The sequence below is a fragment of the Boleophthalmus pectinirostris genome, unplaced genomic scaffold (assembly GCF_026225935.1).
Source record: "Boleophthalmus pectinirostris isolate CB_2022bp ecotype Guang Dong unplaced genomic scaffold, ASM2622593v1 HiC_scaffold_12, whole genome shotgun sequence".
NCBI classification, from domain to species: domain Eukaryota; kingdom Metazoa; phylum Chordata; class Actinopteri; order Gobiiformes; family Gobiidae; genus Boleophthalmus; species Boleophthalmus pectinirostris.
In genome coordinates, this window is record NW_026571018.1 from 27,263,934 (window position 1) to 27,280,384 (window position 16,451).

Below are 16,451 nucleotides of genomic sequence, written 5' to 3' on the forward strand. Positions count from 1 at the left end.
TATTGTCAAGGGATTAACACACTTCATTTAAGATACAAGACTGCTATATATGTATGGCACATAATAAAATTGTAAAATGTCATCTTATATGTAACTTACTCCTCATTCTGTTCCAGTGTTGCTATAATAAATCATTTGTCAGTACAAACAAGATTAGGTGTGTAAGTCTTAGCAATGAATATCCTCCCTGACTCAGCCCTGTCTTTTATATTGTGTCCATAGGGAAATTTGTTCTCTGCATTTAACCATTTCATTTGAAGTCACACGCAAACCTGTCAGTGGTGACCCATCTTAAGTAAGTCAGTGGGAAAAAATGTGCATTGTTATTTTCTACATTGTTTATTTTGTGCAATTTAAGTTATACTCTGTAGAGGCACTGTGTACACTTTCTAGGGGAAGGTCTGCCACTTGCCTGTCTCTATGAACAATAACAGCGTTGCCTGGAATGTTCCACAGTATGGCATTCTACTTATCCTGCATGCATTTGTACAGTGATTGTTTTTATGAGTCCCCCCCCAAAAAAAACAAAAAAAAAACAAAAAACTTGAAAAATATTGTTGGTGGACTCACCTTCATGTTTGTATTTTGTCTTTAGGGAGAAGATGCCGTTCCACCATGTGCGGGCGGGCCTGCTCTATCCAGACAACTACCTGAGCAACTCCCTGGCCGAGGGCAACGAATCCTTCCAGCTCACCAGTATCTCCACTGAGGAGCTGAAAGGTGAGTACACAGGTCTTTCCCCCCTCTCCCAAAAATACTGTCCTGTGTGAAGAAGTGAGAGGGAGGGAGGGAGGAAGTCATAGAAAAAGAAAAGAGAGAGAGAGGAGGGAGGGGGGTATGAAGTGGGAGGTACTGGCAATTAATGTTACATTGCTAGAACAATGCAGTTACAATGCAATTCTCATGGGGAGAGGTTTTCCCATTTAGCTGATCACTCAATGCTTGACTGGCTGCATTGCTTTCCAATTATGTTTCTAAGGAAATCAAATCAGCAGCATGACTTAAAACGACTTCAGGAGGTAAAGTATAGCTTAGGCACTGGTTGAGTAAAACAACAGTGTATTTAAAGTTTAAGCATATAGCTACATCTGTATTTGCATATCATTACTGTTCTTTTCTTTTCTTTTTTTTTTTTTTTTTTTTTTTGTCAAGCTGCTTGTCAATTTCTCATTAAAAACACATTAGATTGCAAACGATGAACAATGAAATCACACTGACCCTCTTCTAAGGCCATGTTTATCACCAGATGCTGCTACAAATATTTCAGACCCGTAATATTCTGCTCAGAACAAAACACACATCCATATTCAGGAAGGTTCTGTTTGTCTGAAAGAGCCTGTAGCTGAATTTTCCCATGTATTTGAGCAAATATTGTTTTACCCCAGTACAGATATATTGTATAAGCAGTTGTTGAGGTCAAAATAATTCCACTGTGCACTGTCTGCATCTAACTGGAAAGCATTGTATTATCCAATAGTCAGGAAGTGTGTGTTTGCATGTTAGTTGTCTTTAGCTTTACTCAGGGCAAAACTTTGGTCTCTGAGAGTTGTGAAAAGCACTAAGGAGGAGAAGTGAAGTGAGGGATAACTTTGGACCACTGCAACCCATTTAAAATGAACTAGTTTTCATGTTTTTAAGACAATAAAAATCAAGTACAGCGCCTTTTTTTTTCTATTGATCTCTAGATTTGAAAAGAAATAGCCTGAATTCTGAGTGCAGTATGATAGAAATGATTTGCGATGATCTGATGCACAAATGTGTTGGTGTCATACTCTCAGATGGAGGGAAGGAATGAGTAATCTTGTATTGATTTAAATGGACTCAAGAGTTCAAAAGGATTATTCACAAATGCACAAGCTCCATTATCTCGCTATGACCAACTGCTACAAACACTACATATTAAACATTCACCACTGCTCTGTATTAAATAATAATGCTATGAATGCTGCATGATCAGAAATGTTCAAGGATGGTTCTTGTTACATTTTTTCATTACTGTACACTTGATTTCTATAAAACGTACATTATGTAACTTTTTCTGGTAGGGAGCGTCCATGAAGATGTTACTGCTTTGCCTGGAGTGTTCACAGTTTCACATTAAGCATAAATACACAAACCTGACCTGTAACTTGGTCTGGTGGCATCACCTATTGTGTAGATAATAAGTTTAATTCCATGTGGTGGAACATTCTAGGCAATGACAATATCTCTACGAAGACAAGCAGGTGGCAGACTGTTCACAAAAAGCTATATAAAGAACATTTTCTTTTATTATGATGAAAGTGCTCGGGTGGTAAAGACAGAGCTTATCTAGTGTCTGTGTTGAGCTAGTTATCTTGTGTTTCTAACTGGAGTCGCTCTCTTGTGTTCAAATGTGCGGCCCATTGTCGTTTGCTCGAATGCACTTAAGTATGCAGTACTTTGTAGCATAAATCTTTTAATCCAGTGTCCCTTATGCTCGGCTCGCCTCAGCCTGGTGCATGCAGAGAGTGGAGGAAATGTCTCTTCAGCTCATCAGTCTGTTGTTGTTTTGAAGGACACGGCGAAGGTGGTTAAGATAGAGTTACATAAGCTTTCATTATGAAGCATTGGCACCAAAGCAACAAACGAACTACATGTTTGCTTTTTTCATGTATCTGGGATGGCCATGTCAAATGCACTCGCTCTGTGTGCACAGTCAATTGCACATTTGTATATGCTAATTACAATGTTTGCATATTTGGCAACGGTTTAAGCCAAATGGCCTGCCAGGCATAACCCCCTGCAATTATAAAGACTTGGGAATGACATAAAATCTACTAATTAAAAGAATTTATAGGAGCAAAGCAAAGTTTTAAGTAACAGTAGTTGTAAAATGTGATTAATAGTTTAGGATTAAAGAACACTTTCTGTAAGACCAGCTGTTGTTAATAGGTGTACTTCAGTGTCCCTGTAAATAAATTTGTAATCTGCATATTGGCAGGACTTTTTTTCCAGATCGTATTCCAGAATGCTTCATGAGTTCCTGGATGATTAAAGGGCCTTTATTTTCTGATCTACGTTTTAATATTGTTTCCTCATCAAAAACATACCAACCCTGCATATTTAGGCTGAGGCTACGTTTATATGATGACGCTCTGAACAGAAGACGCAAAAGTGGCGGCGCGTCTTCACTTTTTATTCCACGTTTAGACAAGATTTTAGATGAGCGTTTTTGGGAGGAAATCTGCGTGTATACAGTGACGCAAAAGTGTGTGGAATTCGATTGGGAATGCATGCCAGGCGGCTAGGTGGTGATTTTAGGCGGTGATGTATGTGACGTAAACGAGTACGCAAGGTGAGCAGATCAAACCAGAGTTTTGCATCTTGGGCAGCGTAGACTGAAACACTACAGCGGAGCATATTCAACTTTTCCACTCTGGAGGGTGGTTTCAGATTTGTGTATTTTTAAGACTCCAAAGCGTTGTCACCAGCACCTCCAATAAAATATTTTGTAGTTTTTACCTGCAAGCGTTCTTTTGTAAACAGGCCCTGAGTTCTTTTCTCACATGGAAAACACTCTGTTCCACCTTGTGATGTCATGTGGAAATATTGGAAGAACCCCACTGTGTTTTTAAATCATCAGAATCATTTGGATTATTTTATCCCTTGAATTGCCAATTTCTTCTGAACTAAAGGTAAATGGTAGCTGTTAACTTGAAAACTACTGCTTCATGACATCACAAGGTGAAACAGAACATTTTGAACTCTGGGGATGTGGACAGATTAATAATAAAGGGTTATTCAAACATGTATGAAAGAAACAAAACACAACTGCAGGTATGTTTTTGAGGAGGGAAAAACGTTATAAGAATGAATGTTATGTAATATGGGAATTTTAAGCCTTTACATGTATGGTGCATGTATAAAAATGGGAAAAATAGTATAGCCAGAGGAAACCTCAAAATATAAGAAGTGGTAGATATAGTAATTATAGCCATTCTAATGAGAGCCGTGATTAGACATTATTCCTTTCACTTCTTGTACCCACGGGGAGCACTAGATGGACAGACGATCGGTGGCAACGTGAGCCTCTCCTAATCCCCTTTACAGAGACGCCTTGGGTCGGTCGGTCTTGGATGATTTGTTCCAACAGATAGAAGACAGAAAGAGAGTTAATCACCATGGCGATTGGTCTTTCTCTGTTCTTTTCTCCTGAAGTTTTGAGGTGTTTCATCCATCACTGAAAGAGCTAGTCTGGTCCTGGGGGGGGGCTCTGTGGGTCCACACAAGGAGGCACGTTCATCACAGAGAGGCCCATTCGAATCAGCTCTCGTGCTGCATACAAATATTTTTCGCTGTGTTTTGGAGAGACAGAGAGCTTGATATTTCCACTTCCCCGACAGCCGCTCATTCACACTTTATTTAGCGAGAGGAGAAAATGAGAGCTCTGTAGTGGCACCAGCCTGGTTATCATCAGCCTCAGAGGAGATTCGGAGCATTGGATAGAAAAGAGGAGAGTGGACTTGTAACGCTTTGGTTTGTGAATATTACCAATCTTTATGTGAGGTGGAGAGTTAGAACTGCTCTGTTGGTCTCTCTGCAGATTTTAGCATTTTATTTTAGATTACACTCCATCCATCAAAACCATGATAAAGTACAATATTACCCGAATGTAACATAAGCATATCAATAACAACTTGTAGCCCAAACCCTCTAACACTTGTACAATGTAATGGATGGTGTATTGTATAACTTTTCTGGTTGTCCCCATGAAGCTTTGCCTGGAATATTTCACAGTTTGGCAAGCCTTAACCTTATCTATTTTGATGGAGGCAGCAGGTAGCCCCACAAGAATGAAAGACTCAGTTAAATTAAACCATTACTGATAATTTGCAGCTCTTGTCATCAATATTTTCTGGGGATGTGATGCTTATCTGTAAGCATTGCTCTATTTGAGCCTAGTTAGATTTTAATCTGATCTTTGCTTTAGTTGGACATTAGTTGGAACTACAACAGATGAGATTATTTGTGCTGTGAAACAAGTCAATCCCACAGAAAAGTCCCTCTCACCTTTTTGTTGAAAATCAAACACCTTAACAGGACCATGAGTGCTCGTATTGATCACAGGCTCCTGAAAATGTGCTGTTTAAATCAATTTTGTATTTTCTCTTGAGTTTTTGGACAATCTTAAAACGTATGTAGAACATTTCCAGCTTGATGTTACTTCAAAGTATCGATATACATAATAATATATATCCTCTCCCCTAATATGCCACTTCATAGACAGTGACGTGATTCACTGTCCAGTTTAATTGATTTCACTCAGGCACTATATGTCAGATCAGGCAGCATGGGTCAGTCTTCACCTCGCTATTCCTTTTTTGGACCAATTTTGCTTCAGACTGACCACTGGAAGAAAAAGTCCAGTTTTGGAGATGTTTGGACCTACTTGACAAGCCATCACAATTAGGCTCCCACCAAACTCAAATCCGTGTACAGTATTTGTCAGTTTTTCCTTCTTCTTACACATCAAGTCTGTGGACAAAATGTACACTTGCCGCTTTATATATTGCAGGTGCTGACGTGTGTTCTCCACCTCACCTGCATGTCACTATGTTATGGTTGATTTTTTTTTGTTAAAGGTACAATGCTCAAGTTGGAGAGTCCATCACTTGCTTGTCTCATGAAAATGTTATTGCTTATGTTACTGCACAGTATAAATGCATCCATCTGTCAATTATTTCCTCAGTCATTTTTATTGCCAAAAAATACTTGGTTGGGTGGTGTTAACTGCTAAGTTTTATACCATCTAAATCCAGGCAAAATAATAATATTTCCCTGGAGAAAAGAGAAGTTTAGTTTGGGACCCTTCAGCTAAAAACAAAAACAATTCCCTTTTAATTGTAATGATTATTCAGTAGCAAGAATGAGAATCAAGTTCTCAAGATCAGAGGACATTTAGAGGTCTGAACAAAGGGAATGAACTTTTCACGGGACTCTCCCAGAGCCCAGATAGCCCTATTACACTGTAAGAGATGTGATAAGAATAATAATGAAGCAGAGACGCAGATGAACTTCATGTAAAATTCATTGTTTTGAGTTCAGAAAAAAGGATTTAGGCAAAGTAAGATTTGTCCACCCTCTGTCTCCTCCCAATTATGTGACTGCAGAGGAGACTTGACACCATCGCCCACCAACAGAAACACACAGAGCAGAGTGGAGCTGTGAAAAGAGTAATAAAATCTGACTCTTCACTAGTGCTTCTCAAACTGTGGTGCAGGGATCAGTGGGGAGATCTTTTTCTCAGGATACTTTGGGAGTTTAAGGCTAGGTGTTGGTTATTAATATATAAAGTCCAGTTGTGGTTATGTTTATCTCATATCTGCTCTTATTTCACTTCACTTCACTGTTATCTTTATTTATGGAGGGAGAGCCCAGTGGCAGTAATACAGTCTCTTTTTCATGAGGACCCTGTCAATACAAACAACACAAATAACTGCACACATCCATTTAAACATGTGATTACAAATGTTTATTGCCACATTATAAAAATAGTAGTGCCAGTGTATCCAGTTTTACATGTCATTGAAATATATTCCATTTTGGGAACCCAAAGCTTTTTTTCCCCCCAACTCAGTTCTAGTGTGTCCAGTTTTTAGAAGTAGGCACTCATGACACTGTGTATTAGCTGTTCTTATATCAAAGTTTAAAGGGCCTGTATTATGCTGTATTCTGATCTTTGTTATAATATTGTTTCCTCATCAGAAACATACCTGGAGTTGAGTTTTGTTTCATTCACACATGTTTAACACACAAACCTGCATTTAGGCTGAGTTCTTCTCTTGAGCAGAAAACACTGTTCCAACTTGTGATGTCATGTGGTAATATAGTTGTGATCCACTGTGTTTTTAATCTTCATACACCTTCACTGGAATAATTTGGATGATTTCAACCCTGGAATTCAGTCTCTTCTGAACTGAAGGTAAAGGTACTGTTTAACTTGAACTCTACCACAACATGACATCACAAGGTAGAACACAGCATTTTGACTTTTGGAGACAAACTACTAATAAAGAGTTATTCAAACATGTGTGGTTGAAACAAAACACAACTCCAGGTATGTTTTTAAAGAGGTAACAACATTATGACATAGCTTAAAACTCAAGAATCCATTTTGTGCAATATACATCAAACAACTGAGCTTCAGGCGCCAGTCTATCAAGTCATGATTTATTTGGCTCTCTATCCCCCTCATCTGGTCACAATAGTTTTGACTTGATCACACTTTGTCACACTCACAATCTCAAGTCTGTCCCCATGCAGTCATCTTTGGTTTGAGACCTTTTGTCTTTGCTTAATGATCAGTTAGACATGATTTAAGACCAGTTTTTGCAGTCTCTATTCAGTCACTGGTGATTTACAGTAAGAGTGATTTAAACCTGTTTAGATTTATATAGTCCTCTTTAGTCCTGCTGTCAGACATTAGAAGCCTCTGTTGTATTATCAGAGCTGACACTGCAGAGGCGCACTGGCACTCAGTCTCACATACATTCATCTGGAGAAACTCAAACCCACCACCACCAGTGTTTGGAGGAACAATCTAACACCCACTTTACTTGGAGGCAGAGTATTAATTGTAAGCCACCAAACCCCCAGGACCTGATTTAGTCTCTGCTTTGTAATTAGTGTATTTAGCCCAGCTTTTTATCAGTCTGTTTTACTCCATGTTTTTGTTTGTTTTGTGTGCGGATAGGCTTGTTTTGGACTCATTAGTCTGAGAGAGATACTCCATGCAAATTCAAATATTTTCTGAACAGACATTGTGTGAATAACTTGTATTACAACAATGGGTTTGCTCACCTCTCCTCTTGTAGTAGAGCACACTGAGTGACTGACAGGTAATTAGGTGAGCACTGACTTGAGTGTTTTATAAAATTCTCTTGGGACCATATAGTCTGAATTGGACTTCTGTATTGATTGTTCTTATGTGCAGACCTCTATTTGTTTCATACTTGGACAGTTTCGGCTGTTTAAATCAGATGACCAGCTGACACTTCTGAGGAAAGTGGCAGAGTGCAGACAAAACTGCCAAGGTATGAGAAAAATAGAGGTCTGTACATAAGAATCTAAAGTATCTCTAGGGACCAATTCACTTCCTGTTTTTTTCTTCAAAATGTTAAAGTTAAAGTCATTAACACTGACCTCAGTGCAGTGCGTGTGGGGACATGTGAGGTGCAGGTCTGTGGAAAGAATCCACAAGAAGTCTATTTTTCTTGGACACCACAGAGGTCTGGTGCAGTTTCCAGGTCATTAGCATAAAACCTATGTGTGTGTTATCATGGGAATCCACATGAAACCACGCTGCTTTTGGCAAATATGCACCACAGCTGTCTTAGTTGATGTAACCAGCAATCTGTAAGGAATATCTTCAAAGTACCAGACAGACCAGCCTTACAGTCAGTATAAAATCCAACGTCCAGCTGGGTAAAAACGGCTTTGTAGGTCTATAAAAACAGCACTAATTAAATAGTACATTAAATAAATGTTTTATACTAAGAAACTTTTTGGATGGAGGGTCTGCCACCCATCACAATAACAATGCAAATTTTAATAAAACACTAAGTTCAATGCCATACTGTGGAATATTTCAGGCAAAGTAATAACATCTCCATAGAGACAAGCAGATTGCCCCCACACAATTAGCATTTTAAGTTTTACTACTTAAAATATATACTTTGGAATAGATTGAAAAAGAGGTTGTAAAACATTTATTTCAAATCAGCATTTCCTACTTGTGAGAGGATATATAGAAACAAGAAACAGGCTGAGAAAAAAAAAGGATCATTCATAAGTTTAATTTGTCTGATAACAGCTCTTCTAATGTAATCTCACACATCAATGCACATAATGCTCTAGAGTTATCTGGTATTTGCTGAAGGCACTTATTGAGTCTGAACCGCTTTTAATAGTTCCCATTTATTAAAATCAACAATAAAATGATGAAAGCACTGTTTGTAATCACATGCTGGATACAAGCATTAATCAAGTCATTAGCAACGGCTTTCCCTGTTTTACAATGGAAGCAAAAGCCATTAGTGTCTGTAGATGTGATGCATTGGCAGCAATAAGGAAATCAATGGAAATCAAAGGTTAAAGTGCTGTGCTATTGGAGCAGAGTTTGCCTTAATGGAAAATATTAAGTGTAGGAAGTATTTGAACTCTGAAGAGGCAAACAAGCTCACTATAAGACAAACTGAACAATGACAATTTATGTCACACTGGATTCAAACAAGAATTTAATCAAGGATGTCTACCATTTGATAAAAGCCAAGTATTACAAACTAAATAGCTTTACAGTTAGAAAAGACAGTACATGTACAGGAAATCATTATTGAAGTTGCTGCATAGCTGCCAAATGTAATGGTAAAAAAAAAAAAAGAGGTTATAAGACAACAGAAAACTGTGTTCAATAATTTTTATAACTTTAATATGTATCTCTATGGAGAATGTTCCAGAATATGGGTTTTAACTTTCTATGTCCATGGACTCATACAGGTAATGTGCCACCTCCAGAAAGATGCATACTGTATAAACCAAACTAAATAATCATTACATTTTGTAGTGTAGTTAAAATCTAAGGTTTAATTTTATAATTATACTTATTTATTTTAAGACCACTCAACCACCTCTGTATAGAAGCATTGCAGCTATCTTTACAATTTCCATGAGATGAGTATTCCATGATTTATAGCAAATTCTAAAAGGGACAATTTGATTAAATTGTGAAGTTCAGTTTGAAAATCAGTTGAAACTATGACCACCAGACTGTGGTGTTATTTTGGGCATGTTAATGGGCAGACTCAGTGGAAAATCATGGGAGAGAGAGAGAAAGAGAGAGAGAGAGAAAGAGAGAGATTCACCATGGAGCAAATGACCACAGCCAAAAATCTAATCTGGACTGTTCTTTTTGATGAGGTGAAGCCTGATATCACACAAGTATATTTGATACAAGTCATACAACTTTTGTAGGTAAATGCATTATGACTCTATTCAGAACATAAGGCTCTATCTCCAGGGGCTAAATGTGGCCCTCAGGCTCCTGCTAAATTGGTCTAAATAATCATAAGTACTTTTTACTGCAAATTGAAGTAATTTTACAATCGTAGCTTCAGTGACATTACATCACACTGTGATAACTAAATGTATACTTTCCAAGCCCGAGTAAAGGTGCAGTGGCTCTGTCCAGGTATAGTTAAATGCCTCCATTTTCTCAACTCAATGTACCACAACGGCCACCAGTCTGTGGTCCTCCACTTCAAACATGGTTCAATATTTGGACAGCCCTGCTCTATTTTCGCGAAGAGTAAAGCCCTGTTCTTTGTTCTGTAGCTAACGGGTCATTGTCAGGGAGTATAGTCAGAGGAAGAGGAAGAACATTATTGAATGCTCTGACTTAACTTCAGTAAGTTTTGTGTGACATTTTAAAAGTTCTTCACATTATTTTCTCATATAGATATTTTTTTCCCAATGCTCTAGTGCAATAATCAGCTACAAATACAGTCAGTGTGTAGCTAAATTATTAATAAAAAATAAATAAATCTCATAATATCTCTCAAGTTTACTGTGGTAGTATGTGTTTCTGTAGAGGGATTTGTAGTGTATTGTCAGTTCAATCTTAAACCGATGGAGGTTATAAGATGCTAAATGCTAAATGTAGCATTTGTTCATTCATTTGATATCTCACACTACTTTATATAACATTGACCCAACAGCTTATTGATTTTTAACATTGTTTTGCAGAGCTTTGACATTCAACCTGAGCTCTAATGCTTCTTCAAATGCAGTTTCTTGTATCACTAGTTTAGTATGAGTGTTATTTGTTGGGGTTTATGTTGCTGTTTAATTGTTCATGCCAGTGACCATCATCAATAGGACTTCTCTCATAAAGCATGGACTGAACATTTGTATCCACTTGTCATGTATTCTGGCAGCACTCTTAAATCACAGATAAACTGGTATTTTGGTCAAGTATGTGAACAAAGAGCTGCTGTCCTGCTCTGAACCCATGTTTGATAAATGCAGTAATAATAAGGCCGGAGGAAAGACAAACAAACAGATGATGGGAGCCCACAGTCACAGATAAATGGAGAGTGAAGAGCCTCTTTGTGCAAATAAGTAAACAACATCACAAAGAAAAATGATTTCAACAACAACCTCTGATTTTTATTACATGGATTTGTCACTGGCCCTGGCCCCTAAACTGCACAAGTAACCTTTGGCACAGTCACAGTCATGCTTATGCATTTATTTCAATCTTTTTAAAGTTTTAAAGGCTCAGGTGTTGCTACTTTAAAATAATATTACTAGAGGAGTAAAACTTTATCTCAGAAAATCAACTTTGCATCAGATTTTATTGTTGTTTCTTCTCATAATAAACACACATACACAAGTGCAAGTTTGAGAAATCCCACATTCCCTGGAGCTGAGTGTCTGTAAATCCACAAAACATAACAACAATAGCCAGGTCGGGCAAGAACGTGTATTCTCTTTTTCATACACTTTACAAAGTCCTATATTGCCCAGAATTGATTCTTGTGAGCTTTAATTTAAGCAATGTTAGAACATTGTCCCTTCAAACACATACTGTAACTGGAGTTGTGTTTTGTTTGTGATCCTCTGTACATTTCCAAAGCTCAAAATTCTCTGTTGTGATGCCAAAAAGCTGTAGTTTTCAAGTTATCAGCTACATTTTACCTTTTGTTCAGTAGTGACTGGCAATTCCAGGGCTGAAATGATCCAAATGTTTCTAGTGAAGGTGTATGAAGTTTAAGAACACAGTGGAGCACTTCTTGTATTACTGCATGACATCTTAAGGTGGAACAGAGTGTGAACAGTATTTTTTCCCTGAGAGAAGAACTCAGCTTAAATATGGAGGGTTTGTGTGAATGAAAACAAAACACTTCTGGCACGTTTTTGTTGAGGAAACAACATAATAAAAGAGATCAGAAAATAGCATAATCAAGAGAATTTAAACAGAAAGCTGGCTTACCACGACAACTGACATAATTACATAAAGATAAATTATGTTATCTTCAGTTCAGAAGCAAGGCCACACTTCACACTGTCCCTATACTATGTCCTACCAAAAGCTCCCTTCCTCTCTGCCTTTTTGTTAACAATTTTGTATGACTGTTTTTAATTCCCTGCTGTTTACAACTGTATTATTATATTTTGATTACTCTGCTCTCTGTTGCAACACACCATATGAGATTGCTTTTACACATTTCCATACTGCAGTAAATCATTTACCAGTTGACTCCTTTCAAAATCTGGGTAGCTAAAGCAACCCCACCAGGAAATGTTCTGTAAATGTGCCCAGCTTTACCTTTTATATAGGTTTGATCTTATTTTAAATGTATTTTTTTTTAAAAACAGATGCCTACAACTTCTGTCCATTTATTTGTTTGTGTGGGGTATTGTGCTCTTATCGCCAAGCAGAGAAATTGAAAATTCAATACTTATGCCACCACAAAGGCTGGTTCTGTGTTAACAAGTCTGTGTTCTTTGGCTTTCCTTTCTTTCCAAAAATATGGAGAATTTGTGAGTCAAACATTTACCCACAATGAATGAATGGCAGAGAAATTTCAAAAGCTGAAGGAAATGGATACATTTCAACATTGGCAGGGTCTGGAGCAACTCCTGTATCTACTTCAATTATAAACTACATATCCACATGTGAAGTCAACACAAGAAGCCCACATGTGTATATTATTCCCTCTATTTAAAAAAAAAAAAAAAAAAAAAAAAAATATATATATATATATATATATATATATATATAATATATATATATATATATATATATATATATATATATATATATATATAAATGGAACTGTGGTTACATTTCCAAAACATGCAGAAATATGTTGATATTTTATCTGAGTGTTTCTCATGACATGTGCTGTGATGCATGTGTTTGTGTGCATGTTGCAGAGATTCGTGAGGCGTTCAGGGTCCTGGATCGTGATGGGAATGGTTTCATCTCCAAACAGGAGCTGGGGATGGCCATGCGCTCGCTGGGATACATGCCCTCAGAGGTGGAGCTGGCCATCATCATGCAGCGGCTGGACATGGACGGTGAGAAACTCCCTCCTCAGTGTACCTCATGTTGACCTTTATGTTTTAGTTCAAAACTACACACATTTTTGTAAGACCAGTTTGTTTCAGTTTAAAGTTTCCCTGCAAAATAGAGGCGAGACCACAGGGACGTGTATATTCCTTGATCCCTCTTTCAAACACATTCTCATTTTCAGATCTTGAACAAAGATCTGAGGAGCTTCTTGTTCATGTTCATCCAAAAAGACAGACCAAAACTATGCCCATGATACAAATGCTAATGTGAAATACAGTACATTAAGTGATGCCAAATAGCAGTGTGAGTTTCCTCCAAATATCTCCACAAAGCACTTATGCAGCAGGTGGGCCCAGTCTCAGATAAATTCCCCAGAGACAGTGAGGCGCAACCTTTTGTCAAACGACACTTATAAATCTGCAGAGAGCAGCGATTACACAAACAGCTCCTGCATCACAACCTCATCTTATCTGCCTCCTCACTCAGCTCTGCATGGAGCTGTTGCACAAAGGTCACATAAAAAGGCTTTTTCCAGCTTAAACTCTCATCTGACTCAAAGGGTCCTATTAGTGATATTTTAGGTTTTCTGAGAAGAGAAAAAAAAAAAAAAACTTTTTCAATGTTACTTGTAGAATTGTTGTTGTACAATTGTTGCCAATTTAATATGGTGGTCCAAACAGAAGAGAAATTATTATTTTTGTATTAGTAAGGACAAATTTAGATCTGTGGTCCTGTTCACAGTAAGATTTTTTACAACAACAATAACAACAACTATAAATGGGTAAGATGCTTAATGTCATATTTCAGGCAAAATAAGTTGCAAGTGGTACAAGTAATAAAAGGTTACAAATGGTACCCACCATTAGAATTAGGGGTACTACTTGCAATTTTTTATTTATTTAACAGGGACATTTTTCAGAAGCACATATTAGGATATATTTAGGCTTATATCATAAGCCTAAAATGGTGAGTCAGATGCCATTATTATGAGGATGAACAATTTGATAGTAATTCCCTGCCTTTGTTTACTCCAGACTTTACAAAAGCTTGGTGCAATTAATTAGACGTGAGTGTCAGAGGAGACGCAACAGAGCATCAGCATGGAAGCAACTCCTCTGCACTATACAGTAATCAGCTATACAAGGTCAATACAACAAGGCCCAAATTACTGTACAAATGTAATTAAAAGATTAGACCGACTATTGCTAAATGCAGACAGTCATTAACGTGTTTAGGATGTGCTCCTGACAGAATCATTAGTAGAAGATTTATTCCTTAATTTTGCTGTACTTCTGTTTCGTTGTTGCTTTAAAACCTTTTAATCCAGGCTGAAATCTGGTTCAAATTAAGAAAGCCTGTTTTCTATATATGGTTCCTCTCAAACTCCACCCGTCTGTCTCTTCTCTTACACTCGTATTGCACCATGACGGACACATATCTGTCTGGGAGTCTCAGACAGTTGTTTTCATATGGTCCTCACCCAACAAAGTGCCTCATGATAAATAATTGTCTCTGACGCTTCTTTTTGCCAGCATAGAAGATTTACTTCAGTGCAATTTCTTTCTTTCAAATATCTGCTCTTATTGCACTGGACTATCTGGACTAGAAAGAATAACAATGAGGTGTAGCATCTTTAAGTTTAACCTGGTTTAGTCCTGATTTTGGTATGGTAATCATTCTCTGCTCTCTCTAATAACCAGATAACAAATAACAAATAACCAGATCTGACATTTTTAACATACAAAGTTATATCAGGCTATAATCATAAATCACATTGTACTTCATTGTGCAGTAACTGGTTCATGGTTCTCTGCATCTTGAGCATGTTGAGCGAGTGCTAATTTGGCGGGATGCTGGCTCCTGATTCCTATCTCCGACAACACAGAGCCCCTGAATACATAATGCAAACACTACTCGAGCCTGTTGAATTTGAATTGAGCAGTTATTTCACAATGAGACACGCACAGAGTCCTGGCTTCGATCAAAGGTGAATTCTTTCTCATAAGTGCCTGCTACGGTTGAACGCACCTGCATCTGTCCAAGTTTTTCTATCATTCGGTTGAGAAAATCAGCTTTCACTCCATACTGGGGCCCATGTTTGGGATAGAAAGCAAATCTGTGTAGAGTTTGGGCTGTGAAATGTTGTTTTGAAAATCATTTGAGTGTTACAAGGACCAACATAACTACTAAATATAAAACAGCTTCACACTCTATAACTGCATGATTGTCAGTTTGCTGCCATAACTTTTGCTCATTCATGCTTTGAGCCTAATACGTGTTCTTACATTGAAAATATATGGTCCTAGTTTATTATTCTTGTCTGTTTTCCCACAAAACATTTTCTATGGATCACAAGGAGAACACATAAACAATGTGAATGAAGTTTGAATGAATTTAATGCATTTACTGTTTATTTTAGGGGACGGGCAAGTGGATTTTGAGGAGTTCATGACAATACTTGGTCCCAAACTGCTCTCATCCGACAACAGAGAAGGTTTTCTGGGCAACACCATTGACAACATCTTCTGGCAGGTAAAAGGCATACTTTCTACTACACCAGTTAGCTGCGCCTAAGTTTCACAGTCCCGTGGTTTGATTGTGGAAACCTTATATTTCTCTTTTTTGGTATTCAAGACTCTTTTTTGAGCAATATTCATATACATTCCTCAAAAGTGTATGGCACTATACTTGAGTCACAGTTATGTCAAATTAATAGATAATATATTCTGCAATACAATGATGAAATAAATATGCTAAATAATGAATTGATACAACTCGTATGTTTACATGAAAAGGTAGTTTAAGGTCACTAACCCAGAATCATTCTCATTTGGCACAACAGAGACTAAATAAGCACATTTCAAGTATATATTCTGAAGCACAAACCCATCAAAAGTGCACACAAACACAGACTACTTTTGAACACATATCTAAATCCCCTCTCCAGACCCCGGTCTGCTTCTTCTGACAATACCTCTCTTTCCTTTTAGCTCAAAGAGCGAGTGCATGAGAGGCTTGTTAAGTGTGCTCCTGTATGGAGCAAATACAGACACTATTACCATAATAAAGATTCAGGGAGGCAGGGAAATGGGCATATACATGATTTAGGTTCTTTCAAGTGACCACATTTGGCCAGTTGGTTGATTAAGGCTTGTAGCTCATGGATATTCTTTTGAAGTTGTTTACTTCTGAAAATTGGTTGTTGGGTGCTCTCCAAAAAGATGTTTTTGCCTGGGAGGTAAGACATATGACAATAATAAAAAGTGCAGTTTCCGTTTACTTTGCATGGTGGAGTAAGGATGAGCACAGAAGAAGAAAGAGAGAGGAAATGTTGCAATGAGTCACTGAAAATGAG

At 37.6% G+C, this 16,451-nt stretch overlaps 1 protein-coding gene across 1 annotated transcript in view; it reads left to right on the forward strand.

Annotated features, from left to right (window-relative positions):
* Positions 1-602: 602 nt before the first annotated feature.
* caln2 (calneuron 2) overlaps positions 603-16,451 on the forward strand; it is a 31,507-nt gene continuing 15,658 nt past the window's right edge. The window contains exons 1-3 of the mRNA XM_020923152.2: positions 603-720; positions 12,958-13,101; positions 15,516-15,628. Of these exons, the coding sequence (XP_020778811.1) occupies positions 603-720; positions 12,958-13,101; positions 15,516-15,628 (375 nt within the window). The remainder of the gene's footprint in view (positions 721-12,957; positions 13,102-15,515; positions 15,629-16,451) is intronic.